This window comes from Tetrao urogallus (assembly GCF_951394365.1).
Source record: "Tetrao urogallus genome assembly, chromosome: 11".
Classification (NCBI taxonomy): Eukaryota; Metazoa; Chordata; class Aves; order Galliformes; family Phasianidae; genus Tetrao; species Tetrao urogallus.
In genome coordinates, this window is record NC_136824.1 from 128058 (window position 1) to 148634 (window position 20577).

A 20577-nucleotide genomic window follows, 5' to 3' on the forward strand; every position below is an offset into this window, starting at 1 on the left:
CAACAGCTCTGCTAGTCCCCGTTCACCCTTCAGCCCAGCCTTCTTTCCCTCACCATTCAGCTTTCCAGGCAGATTTCAGAAGGAACTGGAGATTTCTGCCTCGCATGCCTTACCTGAGTGCATGAATACAGTAGATACAGCGCGGCATGTTCTTGCGATCGTAGATATCAGTAGTTTCTGGGTAGAATATCTGAAGATAAAACAAAATTAGCAAGCTGAACGATACATCCACTACATAATCAAACGTCCTAACTGTGCTAAGACCAAATTTTCTGCAGTACACTAATTAAACAATCTACAAAACCAAAACTTTTCACGCTTCTCTGAGCCTAGCACATCTCCTGCGTAAATTCACACTTTTTTTTTTTAAATCTTTCAACCAAACCAAAGCTTCTTCTTTCCTGCCCAAGTTCTACATGCATGAAAGCGCATTCCCCTTCCTTCATGTGCCCACATAACACTACCAAGGTCCATGTATTTTCAGGCAACCATGTTTATTAAACTCCTGTGAGATACTGGGCCATTCCTATAGTGTAGCCAATAATTTATATTTAAGCCATACTTGAAACCTATTTCAAATTTGCCAATGAAGCTTTTAAGTTAATCTGAACAAATTGAGAGCCAACTGTTTTCTGTTGCACTGCTTCTTTTAATATAGATTTCAGAAAAATTGCCACAATCTAACTGCAGCTCAGATACTGCGCAATAGAATGCAGAGTACAAACAACATACTGTACACGGTATGCAAGGTTTGTAGTATGGAATAGAAGAAGTAGCTATTATGCCCCTAATCATTCTCACTCAAGGCAGGATGGAAGATTTCATCAAGTTCTTAGACAGAAAACCTATACAAATGCAAGTCTAAAGAATGAAAAAGCCACATGAAATCTGCTGGTTTTAGCGCAACAGGAAATACTCCTGATACAGAAGTATCAGAGAACATAAAGTTATTTTTGAGATTACATACCAGTCTGCACATACAACACAGAAATTACCTTAGGAAGGCCAATCTCAGCCATGGCATTTAGCCACTGAATTACATTATCAGTGTGCCGGAAGTGGAGACCAGTTGCCTGAAATAAAAATAGGCAGAAAGAAGAGGACATGCAAAATATCACAGCTGACAATACAGTGAAAAAAAACAGTACACCCAAAGAAAAAAAAAACGTGTCAGAACTCTTCTATATACACAATTACAATGCTTATTTATAACACCACAAGTTCTTTCACAGCTGTAAGATCAGACATAAAGAGTCCACAGCCCTCACTTACCCGATATTCTCAAACAAAGATGTTTCGCATAGAATCACGGAGTGGTTTGATTAGGAAGGGACCTTTAAGATCACCTAGTTCCAAACCCCCTGCGATAGGCAGGGACATATCCCTCCAGACCAGGTTGCTCACAGCCCCATCCAGCCTGGCCCTGAATGCTCCCAGGAAGAGAGCACCCACAGCCTCACTGGGCAACCTGTTCCAGGGTCTCACCATCCTCACAGTAAAGAATTTCTTGTTGATACCTAACCTAAATCTACCCTCTTCCAGTTTAAAGCCATTGCCCCTCATCCTGTCGTTACATGACGTAATAAAGAGTCCCTCTTTCCTGTAGGCCCCTTTCAGGTACTGGAATGCTACTATAAGGTCTCCCGGAATCTTCTCCAGGCTAAAGAGCCCCTGTTCTTACAGCCTGTCCTCACAGAGGAGGTGCTGCAGCCCTTCACTCATCTTCGTGGCCCTTCTTTGGACCCGCTTCTCAGTTAATATTAATATAAAAGAACTTTCTGTTTATTCAGGCCACACCTCTATCTGCACATTTTCCTATTTGAGGTCTACCTAAGCCAGTATCCACAGCCAGCAGCTCTCACCTTGTATCTAGTCTGCTCCCTATCGTAGATCTTCTTCACAGAAACCACTTTGGGGGAGAAAAAGTTTCCAAGTTTGGCCAAGTAGACACCATTTCTCAATCCTTCTTCCAGTTCTGTTGTGGGAGGAAGCTCCTCATTCAGACAGGCCTCCATCCACCTGGAAGTGCAAGAAGAACAAAGAACAATTCCAATTTGTAAACATAACTCCATGCTAAGTAAGTTCCATGCTACTACTAATACATCACTCTCCAGCACAGTATTTATTTAGCATTAGAGGCTGAACATCGGTACAGCACTATCAGACAATCTGAGTCACTAAGATAACAGTAATACTCCATAAAAAATGTTAAGCGCAGAGCCCAGCAGTCAGTGCTTCAGAAGTTAAGATACCATCTCCCCATCGTATTCTTCCTCCAGCCCACGATTTAGCTGCTGCTGGTCTACATATAGTAGCCAACCTGTCTTTGTAACTCACTTAAATTTTCTTCTCAAACATAGGCTCACCTAACAAGTATCTTTTTATTCAATTTTCACAAAAGGTTTGGTAGTTCATAGAATCATACGTTTGGAAACGACCTGCAAGATCATCATCCTCCCATTACCATTGCTACCACAAGCACTAAACCAGATCTCGCAGCTCCTCATCCAGGCGCCTCTTGACCACTGCCAGGGACGGCGACTCCACCACCTCCCTGGGAAGCCATTCCAGTGCCTGGCCACTGAGAGAAAAAGTTCTTCCTTATGTCCAACCCAAACCTCCTCCGGTTCAACTTGCGGCCATTTCCTCAGGTCCTGTTTGTTGCCTGGAAGAACAGGACAAATCCCTCCTCATCACAACCTTCCTTCAGGAAGTTGTACAGCGCAATGAGGTCTGCCCTGAGCATCCTCTTCTCCAAACTAAACAATCCCAGCTCCCTCAGCTGCTCCTCATAAGAGACTTGTGCTCCAGACCCCTCATCAGCTTCGCTGCCCTTCTCTGGACACACTCCAGGGCATTTTCTTTTTTGTAGTGAAGGGCCCAAAACCGAACACAGCACTTGAGGTGCGGCCTCACCAGTGCTGAGTACAGGGGATGCTCACCTCCCTGCTCCTGCTGGCCACACCATTTCTAATGCAGGCCAGGATGCCGTTGGCCCTCTTGGCCACCTGGGCACACTGTGGGCTCACGTTCAGCCGAGCATCAATCAACACCCCCAGGTCCCTTTCCTTCTCACACTCGTCCAGCCACTCATCCCCAAGCCTATAACGCTGCAGGGGGTTGTTGTGCCCAAAGTGCAAGACCCAGCACTCGGCCTTGTTGAACCTCATCCCATTCACCTCAGCCCAGCGGTCCAGCCTGTCTAAATGCCTCTGAAGGGCCGCCCTACCCTCAGGCAGATCAATATCACCTCCCAGCTTGGTGTCATCTGCAAACTTAATGAGGGCGCACTCAATCCCTTCATCTAGATCATCAAAGATATTAAACAGGATGGGCCCCAGTACCGACCCCTGGGGGACACCACTCGTAACAGGTGGCCAGCTGGACTTAGCTCCATTAACCACTACCTGCTGGGCACGGCCCTCTAGCCAGTTGCTTACCCAAAGAAGAGCATACCTGTCCAGGCCACGGGCAGCCAGTTTCCCCAGGAGAATACTATGAGAGACTATGTCAAAGGCTTTGCTGAAGTCTAGATAGACTACGTCAACAGCCTTACCCTCATCTATCAGGCTGGTCATCCAGTCGTAGAAGGAGATGAGGTTAGTCAAGCACAACCTGCCTTTCACAAGCCTGTGCTGGCTAGGCCTGATCCCCTGGACGCCATGCACGTGCTGTGTCATCTCCCCCAAGATGATCTGCTCCATAAGTTTCCCTGGTACTGAAGTCAGGCTGACAGGCCTGTAAGATCCCCGAGTCCTCCTTAAGGCCCTTCATGTAGATAGGAGTCACATCAGCAAGCCTCCAGTCCTCTGGGACCTCTCCAGATAATCAGGAGCAGTGGTAGATGGCACGAGCTGCTCAGCAATCACCCCTGCCAGCTCTCTCAGCATCTTAGGATGAAGCCCATCTGATCCCAGTTATTTCAAGACTCATATATAACACAGAAGTTATTTCAAGACTCTATGGCTGATTCAAGCTCCTCTAGCTGACCCTCTTACAATTTTGTCATGAAGTCTACGCTCCTGGCCTATATATTTTACCCCACCTTACTACAAAAGCAGAAAAGGCACACACACTTTTGTGGTCTGACTTTCAATAACAGAGCTTTGACTTTCCTTATAACAACAGGCTTTACCATATCTTATTTCCTCCTGTTAATGGTGCTGTTATAGTTCCTCTTAACAGTTAGTGTTGGAAGGACCGTAAAACCCCCACAGTTCCAAACCCCTGCCTGGGCGGGATTGCCATCCATTTAACCAGGCTGGGCTGCCCAGGGACCCATTCAACCTGGTCTTGAACACCTCTGAGGACGGGGCAATCACAAACTCTCTGGGCAGCTTTTGCCAGGGTTTGACTTGGTCCCAGGAACTCTCTCTCATCTTGTCTGATTTATTAATCTCAATTTCAATTAAATTGTATCTATTGTGTTATCTTGTATTCCCATATTATAGTAAAATAAGTTTTCCTCCATAGATTGTTGCTGCTGTTCTTTTCCTCCCTTCCTTCCTTCCCATTTCTGTGGGACTGGGGTGGGGGGAGGGCAGAGGCCTGGTGCCCCCCTGTCACGGATGTAATTGATCTGGCCAACTCCATGACAGATGGCAACTCAGCACAACTCTACCACTTGACATCATTACAAAAACATAGATACCATGCTGGAATGTATGATGTCAGCACTTCTATCAGAGTCCACAACGCAATACTTGGGCTCTTGTAAGTGTGAACATCAATGCCTCAGTTTGAAAGCTTCTGTTTTGGCACTGCACTTCCAAAACGACATGGAGTTGAGAGAAGTCAGAACAATCCATGGAAAAAGGACCACAGGTCTATTAAACAGGACCCAAGGAGAAATATGAAAGTATTGGGTTTCCAGTTAAAGAGAAGAATAAGAGAAGAAAAGTCAGGTTTACAAAAAAAAAAATGTAAAAGGCTGCAGATAAGTGAAAGAGAATAATCTGTTCTTCATGTCCATAAGCAGGTAGTAAGGTAATACTACACCAAGGCAAATACAAGTTAGGTAATAGTAGGAACCTTTCAGCACTGAGAATACCAAAACACTATAGCAACACAACGAATCTAGAAACACATAGGAGGTAAGCTGCATCCAAATTACTCCCCTTACAAAATACCTTGACTTTAAAAGTTCCAGGCATTTGAAACTCCCTTATTCTTACCTCTTTGCTTCCTCCAGATGACAAAGGTATTCATAGGCTACATTCTGGCGCCGTCTTTCGTCCATTTCCTCAGCTGTTAACCTTTCATTATCCAAGACAGCTGCAAATAGTCAAATAAATACTCTCAGATAGATAAAGACTGAACATCTGTAGCAACTGGACAGATCAACACAGTGGAAAAGGCATCATAGAATCATAGAATCATAGAATCACCAAGGTTTGAAAAGACCCAAGAGATCATCCAGTCCAACCGTTCACCCATTCCCATCACAACAAAGGTGGGATGATGGAAGGACTGGCACAATTCTATGGTGCCATAAAGGAAGGGAAGAAGATTGCTCATCTGCATCAGAAGATTCCAGGTTCACAGGGAAAAGCTTCACCAAGGAGGGATCTCCAGAAAGAGATCCTTCCACAGCGGCAGCCAGCCCTTAAATGAGCTCTAAGGGAGGTGCAGCCAGGCTGCACCCCTTCCTGTCCCACAGCTGAACTGCCTTCACCTGTGCTCCCAGGGCTGACCGGTCCTTTCCCCAGGTGCTCAATCAGTGGGTCAGCTGTGACTCAGCAGTTCCCATACAACATCACAAATCATATCCTACCTTCCTCACAAGAACTCATCCCAGGCATTATTTGTCTCAAAAAAATGAAGGAACAAATACACATGTGCTTTGCAAATAACAAGAGACATGGTTTCCTTATCCTTCCACCCTTATTGCATAAGTTCTCCATCTTCCCTGATTTCTCAATTTGATTTTGATTCAACTTTTCCTCATCTGCCAATTTCTCCGAAACCATTTCATTCTAGCTTTGCCATACTCTTTCTCAGAAGCACATCAGTGACACATCTCTCTCCACCTACATACTGATTTTGGCAGTCAAAGATGAAAGGACAGCTGCATATTTTTACACCATGTAATTCCTTCTATACTGTTATATTTCATCCCTCTCAGCCATCACCTGGAGGATAATTTAGATCCACAACCTGCATATCATCTTTGGATCAAAATCCTACAGTTATATGCCTAAATCTTCCACTTACAGCTAAGTACCTCCGCCATGCTCTCATGTTGAAAAAGCCACTTTTTTTTAAAGTTTAATGGATGAACGTGACAAATAAACAATAAACTCTTCAAAAGGGCTGACAATAGCAGGACTAGGGGAAATGGATCCAAGTTGAAGGAGGGAAGATTTAGGTTGGATGTTAGGAGGAAGTTCTTTACAAGGAGAGTGGTTAGGCCCTGGAACGGGCTGCCCAGGGAGGTTGTGGATGCCCCGTCCTTGGACGTGTTCAAGGCCAGGTTGGATGGGGTCCTGGGCAACCTGATCTAAATGTGGATGTTTGGTGGCTCTGCTAGGCAGGGGGGTTGGAACTACATGACCCTTGAGGTCCCTTCCAACTCGGGTGATTCTGTGATTCTGTGAAATGGGAAACACCTTGTACTGTAGTTAGTCAAAGGTTAGCTTACGCCTGAAATACCTCCACCAAACGAAAACAATGGATCAGATACCAACCACAGCATTTGAGATCAAGCAAAGCCTTGGTAAGAACCGCCAGGACGTCTCAGAAAGCCGTCTAAGGTACCCGCACACATTCTTCCCACTACTTCAGCCTTTCCCAAAGTTACAAGAGCTGACAACGGCCTCACGCCACGCGGTACCGCCCCCGAGCGAGGAGCAGCGCTGCCGCCCCCGCCCCTCCCGCAGACCCCACCTGCGGCCGCGCCCCGACCGCCGCTTTCGCCATCTCCCATCCGCCGCACAGCGCCTGCTCCATCTTTGCTCGCTTTTGACGTGACGTCTTGCACAAGCGACCACACACCACAGAAACATCGAATCGAAGCCCCCTCTCCAGAGCAAGCTCCTCCATTTTCGAGGAGACGAAGGCGTTCTACCTGAACGCATCCGATCGATTCGGATGGTAGACGAAGGACCGCTGCCGAAACAGGCAGCGGCCCGCCGCGCCCTTCTCCTGCCGAGATCGCTCCATCAGCGCAGCCCCCGCCCCGCCGCGTCCCCTCCCCGCGGCGGACATGTTGGGCGAGGCGCGCAGGGCGCCCACGGCACACGCGAGCGATCCTCACGCAGGCGGCCAGCGACGGCCCCGCGCTGCCCGCCCGTCCGCCGCCTTCTCCCGGTGCTCTTCTCTACCGCCCGCGAAAGACCCGTCGAGCTCGCGCGACCCACGGCACCCGCCCCGCGGGAGGCTCGCCGCGCCGCGCCGCCCCAGGGAACGAGGCTCCCCGCTCCCCCCGCCGGAGCCTCCGCGCCCAGTGGCGGTCCCGGGAAGGGACGGACCGCGCAAGCCGGGCTGGGCGTCGCCGGTCGGGATGTGTCCTGGCGGCGGCGCCGCCGATTCCCAGAGCCGAGCCCGGGCCCCCCGGTACTCACAGCCGTAGTGCGGCCGGGACACGCCCAAGCCGTCCACCTCCTCCGCCGCCATAGCGCTGCGCTGGTCCGGGGCCGGCCGGGAGCTGGGCGCGGCTGTTCCTCTTCCTGCAGTGCCGGGTGTGGCGGAGGAGGAGGAGGAGGAGCCGCGCCGCTCGTTCCGTTGCCGGCTCCATCCGCCGGAGTTCGGTTGGGAAGCCGCCTCTGCTCTGTCCTGCCCCGCCCGCCCCGCACGTATCGCTGGGCAACGATGTCACCGTCCAACGTTCTGCCTCTGCTGTGCATCCAAACCTTAAGAGTGTCCCAAGTTCTACAGCTAACACAGAACACACTACCGGCTGTCCATTATTCAGAGGAAAGGAAAGCTGGGATAATACGAAGTCATATGCAAATAAGGCTTTAAGAATATATAGTTTCAACACCAAAAGATTGAAAGATGGAAACGTATCATTATTACCAGTTACCATTTAATAATTACCATTATTACCAGTACCATTATTAAGACCAGCTTTACCAGATGAAAAGATCACTGTGCATCTTGCTAATGCACATATCTGTATGCATTTCTCCTTTAAAATATATATATTTTTAAAAGTACACACAAACACAGCAACACTGATCAGAACTACAGAATGATTTTCACGTGAAGAGGAACTACTTAAATTATGACAGTTGACAAAAGAGTACCCAGGAGGAGAAAAAAGGGGAGGGAAAAAATGAGACTGAAGAAATGATTTACTCATTTCTACTCATAAAATATAGAATAGGTAGTCAAAATTTAAGCAAACAGAAAAATTAAGCAAACAGTTTTAAACCAGATAGAAGGAAGTATAATTTAGCGGCCCAAAAGAACGACTCAAAAAGGAATCACATAGATTCAGATGTTGATCAAAAGCAGCTGAATGCTCAGGTGGGGTCACACCACTGAGCAAGAAGGGACCCTTTTCCTTGTTTGTATTCTCTGCTGCCTGGTGCTCTCAGCTGAGCAGTAACACACACAGGGCCTGCACTTGATTCAATTAACCTGCTTTTATTAAGCATGCACATAACAACCCTAAAGAAAAACAAATGTTCCTATTAAGTCACGTTAAAAGAGAAAAATTAATATAACCAATAGACTTTATTATTGAAAATAGATTCTGACAACAATTTTGGAAGACTTCAACACGCAAACACTCTGTCAAAACTGACATTTTAATTACAGTTATAGCTCTAATAACATTTATGTTACTGTAGATGTGAGTAGCTTGCAGTTATGTGATGAGAAGACATTTTAAGCACCATTTGCATATAGACTACGGCATGCAGAACTAGTTATGTTCCCCTAGAAATTCTGTGATATTGTTTGTACAGGCCTACAATCCTTCCTCAAACAAAAATATCTCACACTTACCCTCTTCTGCCAGGTTTATTATTTCACATAATTGCAATTTCTGGACGAAACTCTTCAAGGTTGTACTTCAGTGGTTACATTTACAATTTCTGGTCTCTGCTGTCACCCCCGACTAAAGTCCATTAGGGTATGTGTTTAATCTTTTGCTTCTGCTGCCTGTTTTTTGTTGTTGTTGTTTTTTAAAGTGTTGATCAGTTATGTAGCCTCACAAAGTACATTTCAGAATTTCAGCTTTCAACTTGATTCATAAAAGGAAAAAAAAAAAAGTACTTGGCGCTTGGCCTTAATTACCACAGCTGCGATAGGAAAAAAAAAGAGCTCCAAAATTCAGGCCTTTACTTAAACTGCAGTTATGTTCTTTTGAAGATGTTTATTTGCCAATTCTTTTATAAGAAAGATTATTTTTCTGAGCTTTGCAGCAAAAAAATGCATCTTTAGAAAAACAGTGACTTACCTAATACTATCCATCAGATAGTAACACTCAGCAATAAGGAAGGAATCCCAACACCACATCTCTATTTAAATGGCTTTGATTCATTGCCAACAATTCACTGACTTTCCCAAAGATCGGCCTCCTCCCACCCTCCGACCAACAGCAGTTCCTTCTGCCTTCACATCCCGTTCGCCCCTGCCCTGCTTGCAAGGAAGGCATTTGGGATCCTCACTGTGTTTGTGAGGGAACGCTACCACAAGCTTCATTTCTGGCTACAGAAGACCGGTACGTTTAGATTCCAGATTTCTCCGCCAGATTAAATACGCGATTCATGTTCACACAAACAAAAGCACCGGCAGGGCAGGATGGAATCAGGCCGGGTCCGGGCAACCGCTGCCATCCGACTCGAGGGCCCGGCCGGCCGCTCCGAGGGCTCTTCCGGCAACTCCGCTCCCCGTCCTCCCGCAGCCCCGTCCTTCCCCGCGCCCGGCGTCCCCCGCAGCGGCAGCCACCGCCCTGATCCCCGCGGACCTAAGTGCCGCCCACACCGTCTGCGGGCCACCGCGCAGACGCGCCCTTCCCAGCGGCCCTCGCGCGGCGCGGCGCGGCGCCCGGCGGCGCGATGATCCACGAGCTGCTGCTGGCGCTCAGCGGTTACCCGGGCGCGGCCTTTACCTGGAGCAAGCGCGGTGGGCTGCAGGTACGGCCCGGCCCCTCCTCCTCTTCTCCCATTTCGTTTCTCTTCTCCTTCACCGCTCTCTTTTCCCGCAGGTGTCCCAGGAATTGCCGTTCTTACACCCTAGCGAGACCAACGTTCTGAACCGCCTCTGCCGCCTCGGTACCGACTACATCCGCTTCGCCGAGTTCGTGGAGCAGTACACGGGACACGTGCAGCAGCAGGTGAGGCTGCAGCGGCGCAGCGTGGACGATGATCTGCTCTGCCGCAAACTGACCGTCCCGAGCAGGGCTCTGTATGGTTCTGCGTGGTGTAAATGCGAGCGGGTGCATGACTGCTTGTGTTGGAAGACGTGACGGAGCGCGGAAATATCATTCCTAGGGAAGGGAACATCACGTTATAATTTCTGGTACCTGCGGTTCATCAGGAGTTGTGAATAGCGTAGGGGTTCAGGAGGCATTCGTAAATACAAACGAGCACCGAATTTAACAGTGCTGCCGCGCGTGCACCATTCCCAACTCCCGCATGCATCCACAGAAGAGCTAAACAGCTCTGTTTGTTTTGTTATGTTTTGTTTTTTTCCTGGACGTTTTATGGTTGTTGAAGGTGCACTTTAGAGTGTTGTGACCACTGGCTGCTGGTGCAATGTTGCAGGAGGTTCCATTACTCGTCAGACCTGTGCTGAGAACCTGAGGATTTTATTGTTCTGTTTCAGGACCATCACCCATGTCAGCAAAACCAGAGTGGATTGCATGGCATTTATTTGCGAGCATTCTGTACAGGTCTTGATTCAGTGTTGCAGCCGTATCGACAGGCACTGCTTGACCTGGAACAAGAGGTAAAGGAGAGGGACCTGGGGCAAGAGGCTGTTTGCTGCTGGCACATTGTGGAAGCTTGTCATTTTTGCCATTACTGTATTGACTAAGTGGTAGTAGCTAAAGAGACAACAAGATAGTTTTCTTTTCACTTTGGGAATGGCTTTCAAATTACTCCTGTGAGATGCTATTATAAATGACTGTTAATTTTAATAAGCTGTCATTCCCTTCCACATACAATTCAATAAATGCCCCATCAGCTTTGGAACCTGATGCTGTTTCATACTATCATGACTTCTGTTTTCAGTTGTGAAGGTTCTGATAAAATCCTCTGGGGCTTAGCAGCTGTTCTGTCTTAGGTACTGTCATCATCCAGTGGTTTCATTAAAAGTTACAGCCTACATGGGACATAACATGATACAGAGCATAGAGCCAGACTTGCCTTTTTACTTATCCATGCCATATTTTAATTTTCATTAATTGTTCTGTTGTTCTTACAGTTTCTGGCTGACCCACATCTTTCCATCTCGCACGTTAATTATTCCTTGGACCAGGTAATGCTGATGAACCTGTTCATGCTAATGATTATTCTTGTCGTTCTGTAACATGTCTAATGAGAATGTGAGTGGTATAAACAAGGTTTAGTCTTTCATCCTACGTCATTTCTCCTTAACAGCTCCAAATTTATAGTCCTGTAATCATAGTTAGAGGTTCACTTGCACTTTGACGCAATGCACAGCTCCTTTACCCTGGCATATTCCTCACAACTTCTGTTTATTCTGAACTGCAGCTGGAATACAGTGGCCTAATGACCCTTGGTCCAAGTGAGGATGGACATTGTTTCCAGTGATTTTAGGGTCACTGACAGTAGTTCCCAATTTGAGTGGAAAGCATGCTGACAGTTTGCTTGAACTACTGTAATCACCTGTTGTTCACGCTTACCTAAGTGTAACTTTTCTCCTTCTTGTGCTGCAGTTTCAGTTACTCTTCCCATCCGTGATGGTTGTGGTGGAACAGATCAAGACTCAGAAGGTACAGCAAAATTTTATCTAGACTCTCTTAGCACGTTTCCTCTTTAGCTGATAAAGTATTTCCTGCTTTCATCCCAGAACTGAATGCTAGGAAAGAATCTGGTTTCAGTTATTGTAAGTATTGAATGCTTTACAAATCTCTTTACACTGGATTTGACTTTTTCCTCATTCATTGTTAGCAAGATGCATTTTATAATCACAACACACTTCAAACTACAAGATGCTGCTAGTTGGAATTTCTTCTTTTCTGATTTTGTTTTCTTCCATGCTCACTTGAATTAAAAAAAGGAGTAGCTAATGTTTTCAAAGTCTTGAGAGGCTTAGTTTTCATCTAGGGAAGCTTCTGAGAGAAGCTTACATAGAAGACTTATTTCTCCACTGCACAGAGTATGTTTAATCTCTCTTTCTGTTAGACCTGTGCAGTTCTTCATGTTAGCTGGAAATGTAGAGTTTAAATGTTTGAAATAGTCAGTACAGATCCAGGTAATAGTCCTACTCTAACCACTTGTTTCTTTTTGTAGATTCATGGATGTCAGATTCTGGAAACTGTCCACAAACATAGCTGTGGGGGGTTGCCTCCTGTTCGCAGTGCTCTTCAAAAGTAGGTAGATGCAACAAAACTATTTTGTTTGTACGTAATACCTGACTTTAGTATCAAAGTGTTTTCTTACTTGTGAAAGCAGATGATGCTGCTCAAATCGGGCCTGTATGATTTAAAAGGACAAACTGTCACAGTATCCTTTATTTATCTAAAACAGATTCATGGCAGGAATTAAGGCTTTCTACATATTTGGAAGTCTACACAAAATGTCTTGGATACAGCAGACATTGTGTTCATCCTTTAGAAAAATAAATTTCACTGGGTGAATGTTGTTATGTCTGTGTGCCCTTGGGAAGAAAGTAAGCACCAAATTGCCTGGCTGATCAACAGGACTTTCCAGAATAATGTACAATAAGGTTTTGATTACTGTGTGTAGTGGACCCACTGTCTGTTTCTTTTGATTTCAGGATTCTGGCTGTGTGTCATGGAGTCATGTATAAGCAGCTCTCTGCCTGGATGCTGCATGGATTGCTACTAGACCAACATGAAGAGTTCTTTATCAAACAGGGCCCTTCTGGGAATATCTCTGGCCAACCTGAAGATGATGATGATGACCTAGGAATTGGAGGACTTACAGGAAAACAGCTACGAGAGCTGCAGGACCTGGTAAAACTGCAAGTTGTAGCTTGGCACCTTTAGTCATCAGGTGACTGAAGAGGAAGTACTGTCTTCTGCTTCAGTGCAAATGATACAAATGACCAGTCATTCTCGAGACCCGACCTCACGTTGCATAAAGTTAAGTGCCTTCTGTAAACAATCTTTGCTGAGAGAAGATTGTACAAAGGCAAAAACAAGTTAAAGCTTTAAAAGGCCACAGAAAACCAGTTACTTTTAGTATACTCTGATACTTACTACTTTTCCTATATAAGCCTGGTTTTCTCAACCTCTTTCTCTCCTTGTGCTTTCTGTCTTGTCTCTGGTGTCTGACAGCGCTTGATTGAGGAGGAGAACATGTTAGCTCCATCTCTGAAACAGTTTTCTCTGCGAGTGGAGATGCTGCCATCGTACATTCCTGTGCGAGTTGCTGAAAAAATCTTGTTTGTGGGAGAATCTGTACAAATGTTTGAGAATCAAAATGTTAACCTGACCAGAAAAGGTAAGGAGCATCTTATGGCCTTCACTCAGCTGTGAGAGACTGACAAGTATCTTCCAAAATACTGTATGAATGAATTATTTAACAGTCACTGTTAAAATGATCAGCTTCAGAAAATACACATGGCTGTGCCAGATCAGAACAATGGTCCAAGTGCTCTGCTTCTGATTGAGTGCTAGGGAAGGATGTAAGTTCAGCATGAGTAAAAAATACTTAGTTATAAGTAATAATAAAAATAAAAAATACTAAGTTGTAAGTCATTATCTCACTCTGGAGAAATAAAGCCTCTGTAAAGGTCATGTTGCCTTTTGAATTTCTGTGCCTGAAGGGTTCAAACAATTACAGGAGCACATCTTGCTGTGAGCGTGCACGTGTGTAAAAAATATTTAACTGCCTAATGCCAGTGCAGATAACAAAGAGCCAACTGAATTGGACTACTTTGTTCTGTTTGTAGAGGTGAGGGGTGGTTTCAAAAATAACAAATTCCCAAGTCCAAGCGGTGGGATACAACTGAGAGGGACAGAGCATGTGGAGAATCCAACCAACTGGGTAATGCAGCAGAAAAGTTCAGGGTTCATAGATCTAGCTAAGTCCCAGGAAAAAGGACTTTGCATAGAAAATCTTTTCCTTCCTTCTTTTCTTCTCTCCACTTAGTCTTTTTTTTTTTTCCCCGACTGCCACATCAAGTGTCTGTTGTGTATTTGCAGTACTGCCTTGTACTTGGTACTTCAGGGCCTCCACAGATCTACATTCCTCTTGTCTGACATGACATTGTGCTTCCTGGGCAGCCTCTCTATCCCACTGTGCTGGAAAGGGTCTGCACTTATTTGAATAGGATTTGTTATTGTCCAGAACGTTTCTCATTGTTGCACAGGCTCCATCCTAAAAAACCAGGAAGACACTTTCGCAGCAGAACTACATCGACTCAAGCAGCAGCCACTCTTTAGTTTGGTAGACTTTGAATCTGTGGTTGACTGGATACGGAGCACAGTTGCTGAGGTAAGGATCCCAGGTAGGATAACTATACAGGTGGAGGAGATTTTGAGTTTTGTGAATGACCAGGAGAAGGAAAGCTGTTTACAATAAATTAAAACAGGAAGGTGGAAAAAAAAAAAAAAAAAAAAAGGTGGCTTTCATTTTCTTATCAGGCTTAGTGTCGTGTTATTCTAACTTCTAATGATACAAAGACTTCAACTAATACCAGTAATTTGCAGGGAATTGTAAAACATTGATTGTATCGCTTATTACAACTTCCAGCCTTTATGCTGTGATTGTGATTGCAGTTTAACAGTTGGCCTTTTACTTAGACAAATGCTTTGTGGGTTGTTTTGTTTTGTTTTGTTTTAATCTGGGGAAAAAAGATGAAAAACCAGAGAACATAGGAGCACAGAAAAGTGAGGACAAGTAGGATTTGGTTGAATTCATAAGAATTTGCTTTTTTTTTTTTTTTTTTCTCCATGCATCTTCATGTTTCTTACTAATATGCATGAAGAATATTCTAGTTAGTAGCATGGGTTGCCCACTCAGAAGTCGTCTTAGCGTGTTCCTCTTTTGTTTTATATACATTTCATATACAGTTATTTTAAGACAGTTATTCAGTAAAATTCAGTAAGTTCAGATGTGTCTGAGAAGAGATTTCTTGCTTTATTTGTTTTTTCTATCGTCTCACTAGCATCTTTGGAAACTCATGGTGGAGGAATCTGACTTACTAGGACAGCTGAAGGTAATGTTACTGCTAACTTGTTTCTGCAAAAGTAGCTTAAAATCAGTGATGTGGGATTTCTTGTTTGCTTTGTTTCATTTTTTTTTTTAACAGCCCTTTCCCAGTAGATGCTTTACTGTTTCATATTTTGTACTTTCTTCTTTTAGGTAACTCTGTTTTCATTTCCCAAGATCTCAAGCATGAGTACAGTGATATAACTTGGTCAGAGGCAGAGTTATAGATGTATGTGGTTTTGTGCTTTGCATCTTGGAGATTCATTGTATTGCTTGCAGTGCATTGCACTGTTGACTTTCTGGCCACTGGATGAAGTTCAGAGCCTTCCAACTGTGTTTTGAAATGACAGAAGTTGTCCAAGTAATTAAAAAATAAATGTTATGAGTTAGAATGCTTACTCTTTCTGCTCAGTTTTTTATATGCTTACATACAAAAACTTATCTAAATAGATTATAAAAGACTTCTACCTTCTGGGAAGAGGTGAACTGTTTCAAGCCTTCATTGACACTGCACAGCACATGTTAAAAACACCACCCACAGCCGTAACAGAACATGGTGAGTGCTGATTACTCATCTACAAAATGTCCTCTCTGTGCTCTGGCAGGAAAATAGTTAAATCCAATGCAGATTTCCCCATCTTATCCTCTGGATGTTTTCATTAGTTTTGAAAGAGCAGCACTTCTAAATTACAGTATATTACACATTGGGCAAAAATAATCTTTCAGTAACTTTCAGATGATAGGCTTCTCTCCCTATTGGAGTGGAGTTAAAGTAGTGGAAATAATGTTAGTCCGTTATGGCCCAATGTGAATAATCAATAGGTGCAAAATAAGCACTGTCTGCATCTTGAGTATTCTGTTAATGTTTGTGTTCTCTCTCTGTCAGATGTCAATGTTGCATTTCAGCAGTCTGCTCATAAGGTACTGTTAGATGATGACAACCTTCTTCCTTTGCTTCACTTGACCATTGAGTATCATGGAAAGGAGCATAAAGGTATCTATTTGCATTTTTAGTAATGAGTTAAGAGGGATTATGATAATGACCTTGTTCTATAATCCTCTTACCCTCCCGTGGAGTAAAGAAATACTGTTTTCCTTAACAGCCTTGTGTGAAACCTTAGCCTGCTTTTCCTCTTCCTGTTCTGTTCTTTCCCTCTTCATTCTTGTCTGGAAGGCTTACCTTGACTGAGAGGACAACTTAACTAAGCACCTTATCTATTTTCAGATTCTTCTCAGACTCGTGAAGGGCCTTCCCGAGAGCTGTCTCCACGTGAAGCCCCTACGTCTGGCTGGGCAGCTCTGGGCCTTTCTTACAAAGTTCAGTGGCCACTGCATATTCTCTTTACTCCTGCTGTTCTGGAGAAGTAAGTATTAGGTATTGCCTTTGTGTCTGGAAGTTACCTGACATCAGGCACCCAGTATTTTTTTTCCATTCCTAGAGAGAAAGGTAGGGCTTTAGCACTTTAGCTTGCTTCCTGAACCTTACTTTTTCTACTTAGTCGTGTTGAGGTACTTGTTCCAAATAAGATCATGGTAAATCTGTCAGCAAAACTGTCAAAACTTTGCCAGCTCTTTTCCAGTAACGTTAGAATTACTTTGTATTTTTTAGATTAATAACCACTACAATCAGAAATCTGTTACTCTGAGATGGGCTGTTACTTCATCTACGCTGTCTGTTGGCAGGCAACTGCCTGCTATTTCTCTTTCTAGTCTTGCACTGTTGTGTTCTCTGGTACCCAAGAAAAAGTTCTGTCCTAAAACAACTTTGTTGTTTTTGACTATAGGTACAATGTTGTGTTCAAATACCTGCTCAGCGTGCGACGGGTCCAGGCAGAGCTACAACACTGCTGGGCTCTCCAGATGCAACGTAAACATCTGAAGTCTAACAGAACTGATGCCATCAAGTGGCGTCTGAGGGACCACATGGCTTTCCTTGTGGACAATCTTCAGTATTATCTCCAGGTCAGGATTAAACAGAGTTGAACTTGTATCGCTTAATCAAGGACTGATAGAAGGAGGGAGGGAGCACTGAAGTTTTAAACTGTTATTTTTTTTTAGTTCCCAGAGTCAGTGCTACAATTAATGGTTAATGGATGTGTGAATCGGTAGAGTTTTACGTGTTAATGGAAATGCAAATGGCTCTTTAGCGCTACTAAGGAGTTGTGAGGAGCCTCGCTAATCCCTGAAGCTGAATCATTAACATACCATCCTGTCTTGGTTTTCTGCCCCTTGAAGCGAGCTCTGCTTTGTTCAGTGACGAGGAGTTCTTTTGGATGGTTTTCTGTGTTTTTTTAGTTATGATTTTTTTTTTTTAATTGAAAGAAGCCGCTTTCTCACTTTCAAACCTAAACACTACTAAACAGTAGTAGCATAATTTTGCTAGAATCAATTTGTTAATAGCTACAACAGTAGAAACTAGGGAGGCCTGACTTTCTAGAGTAACAGCTTGAGTTCTCGCTCTGTAGCCTTTGCCCTGATGAGTACATGGTGCAGGCACCAGCTCATTGCTGGTGAAAATTCATAGCTAATGGTGGTGACTATGTTGAAAAATAGTGCTTTGTATCTGAGAATGTGATTAAATAGTGTTGTGTTCGTTTCCATAGAAACAAAGAGGAAGTATAACTTCTGGAGCAGCCTAAGAACTTTTTCCACTAGTTAGAAAGCAACTGTTTGTCTACATAGTTAATATTCAGGGATTGATTCTTTTCTCCCTTATTAGTCTACTGTTGTTGTACATAGAGCTCCGTCAGTAAGGCAGATAGAAGTTGATGTTCAGCCTCTAGTGTAAGAGTAAGGATAGGGAAAGCAAATTTCTTACACAACTTCTAGCTGGTCTGAGGTACTCCTGTTCCTCAAGGAAGCTGTTAATGAAGATTCTGTGTGTTCATCAGGTGGATGTACTGGAATCTCAGTTCTCACAGCTTCTCCAGCAAATAAATGCCACACGAGATTTTGAGAGCATACGACTGGCTCATGATCATTTCTTAAGTAACCTGCTGGCTCAGTCTTTCATCCTCCTAAAACCTGTAAGTAGATCGTGCTTTCACTTTTTTCCCCAAGTTGTTTCAGGGATAGGTAGAAGCATGCAGCTTTTTCCTTAAGAAAAAAGGCCTTTGAAATGCCACAGTTGCTTTAACATCTTCCTTAGTGACTGCTGAAAAACACAGTATATCATTTTGATTATGAATGCTTTAAATTTTCAGGTACTAAAAAAAAAAAAAACAAACAAACACAACACCACAAACTTCCTCTGAGGCTGAGCTCTGTATGTAACTGGTAACCTGTACTTTTTCCATAAAGGTTTTCCACTGTTTAAATGAAATCCTGGACCTTTGTCATAGTTTTTGTTCTCTGGTAAGTCAGAATCTGGGACCGTTAGATGAGCGTGGAGCTGCACAACTCAGTATTCTGGTGAAGGTAAATCTCTATTGATATGGTCTTGTTCATCTCCCTTGCAACCGTCTAAGCTTTAACTTTACTCCTGTTCTACAGCTGTTTTAAGCTGAGATCAGACCTTCTGTGTGAATGCTTACAATTACTTGAATTAATCAATACCTCCCAGGTAGAAAAGGTCCACATCTCCACCCGCACAGAGGGGAGATATGTGCACAGAAGTTACAAGATTCCTCTTGAAATACAGAGGATGTAGATTGTCTGGCTTTACCTCTCCTTTTGGCTACCTAGCACCTAATTCTTTTGGCTGACAGGTTACCTTATAGCTGACCACTAGCAAGTCTCTCGCAGTGATACTTTTCTTCAGGCTACTCAATGATTGAACAGGCTTTCCTGAACAGGTTTCCTGTGATTTGTAGGGGTTCAGTCGTCAGTCATCACTGCTCTTCAAGATTCTCTCTAGTGTTCGAAACCATCAAATAAACTCTGACTTAGCTCAACTGCTACTTCGTCTGGATTATAACAAATATTACACACAGGCTGGAGGAACCTTGGGCAGGTAGGAATGACTTCAGGGGCACTTGCAGAATTATCTTGAGCCACTTGAAATATAAAGTATGCTAACAATCATAATTAAGCAATGTTCATTTCATAAGCCAAAATTACTGGAAGCAAAAGGCTGAAGAGTACTGTGATACATAAGTAACAAAACCGGACTGACTTGGCTTCTGGTTTTCACATGTGCTTCCCCCCATTGTTTTGAACTACCTGCTAGTTAATGCTCACTGAGAAATGGTGACATGTGTTAGTAGAGGGGCACTCCATGAAATTTGTTAATATCAATTTATTAATATGTTAATACTGCATCCTTTTCTTGCAGTTTTGGGGTTTGAGCACTAAGATCTTTTCTTCAAGCTGCAACCAACAGCAGAGTGAGCAGTGAAGCCTGTGCAGTTGGCTCTTGCCTAGTGAAGCACTGTCAAAACGAACTGTCAGGAAGCACCACCTACCTGCAGCTGCCCAGTGATTACAGAAAGCTTCTCCATCTGTTCAGAACTAGTACAAATGTGCTTTCTGTAGCCTTCATACACTTGTAAGTGCTTCCAGAGAGGCAGTCTATGCTTCTTCAAGAAGTGGGGAAAAAACCACAGAAGGATGTTTTGGCTGTTCAGTTGGACTGCGATGCTTGGCAAGCTGGAATATGCAGGAAGTAGCCTGTCGTCCTTGACCATGAATGAAGTTGTAGCTTTCTTCAGAAACTGAACTTGTCTGTTGTAAACCAGTTTACTGCATGTCTGCTAATCAAATACCTTTATGTAAAACAAACAGCTCCAATAGCTTTTTGAAGTAGACTGGAATGAACAGAGTTTAAGAATATTTTTCTTTTACAGAGCACTGTTCAGCATATCAGTCTAGTTAAGTTTCACAGAGAAAGCATGCAACAATGCTAGCCCAGTCCTTAGATATTTTAACGTGCTGGAATTATTCACGCCTGTTAATATTTGCACTGTTCAAAGTGCAGATCTCCCTCTGGTGACAGAAAAAGGTGCTAGAACTAAAGCTAGGGAGAAACTTTAGACATCATATATACCCTGTATATATGTATATATACATGGTACCCTGTTATATGTACCCTGTTCTCATTCAAGGCTATTTAGAATGCTGCTTGTGACTAATGTACTGAACCAAAACAAATCTTTGGCATGCACTTATTTTTCCCTGCACCTCAGGCTCCCAGCAGTTCATTCATCCTAGTTCCCTTTTCATTTCCGCTTTTGTATTGCCTGTCTGTGCTGAGGTGGGTTAATACCTGTATAGCCAAAACAGGAGGGAAGAAAAATAAAAAGTAGCCAAAACAAAACAGTAC

At 44.0% G+C, this 20577-nt stretch overlaps 2 protein-coding genes across 2 annotated transcripts in view; one reads left to right on the plus strand and one right to left on the minus strand.

The window, feature by feature from the left end:
* IQGAP1 (IQ motif containing GTPase activating protein 1) overlaps nt 1–7605 on the minus strand; it is a gene marked incomplete at its 3' end in the record, with an annotated part of 46946 nt that extends 39341 nt beyond the window's left edge. Inside the window, exons 1-5 of the mRNA XM_079540832.1 lie at nt 7563–7605; nt 5175–5274; nt 1863–2019; nt 996–1073; nt 114–190 (exon numbers count right to left, since the gene is read on the minus strand). Of these exons, the coding sequence (XP_079396958.1) occupies nt 114–190; nt 996–1073; nt 1863–2019; nt 5175–5239 (377 nt within the window). The 5' untranslated portion in view covers nt 5240–5274; nt 7563–7605. The remainder of the gene's footprint in view (nt 1–113; nt 191–995; nt 1074–1862; nt 2020–5174; nt 5275–7562) is intronic.
* A 2402-nt stretch (nt 7606–10007) lies between these two features.
* Nucleotides 10008–19273, plus strand: TUBGCP4 (tubulin gamma complex component 4; the record flags this gene model as incomplete). Its single annotated transcript, XM_079541078.1, has 17 exons — nt 10008–10085; nt 10157–10285; nt 10777–10899; nt 11377–11430; nt 11852–11908; nt 12429–12508; nt 12916–13114; nt 13439–13604; nt 14476–14600; nt 15274–15324; nt 15768–15873; nt 16204–16311; nt 16543–16681; nt 17102–17279; nt 18209–18343; nt 18618–18734; nt 19130–19273. The coding sequence occupies 17 exons, from the start codon at nt 10008–10010 to the stop codon at nt 19271–19273; spliced, it is 1989 nt and encodes a 662-aa protein (XP_079397204.1).
* Between the last annotated feature and the right edge of the window lie 1304 nt (nt 19274–20577).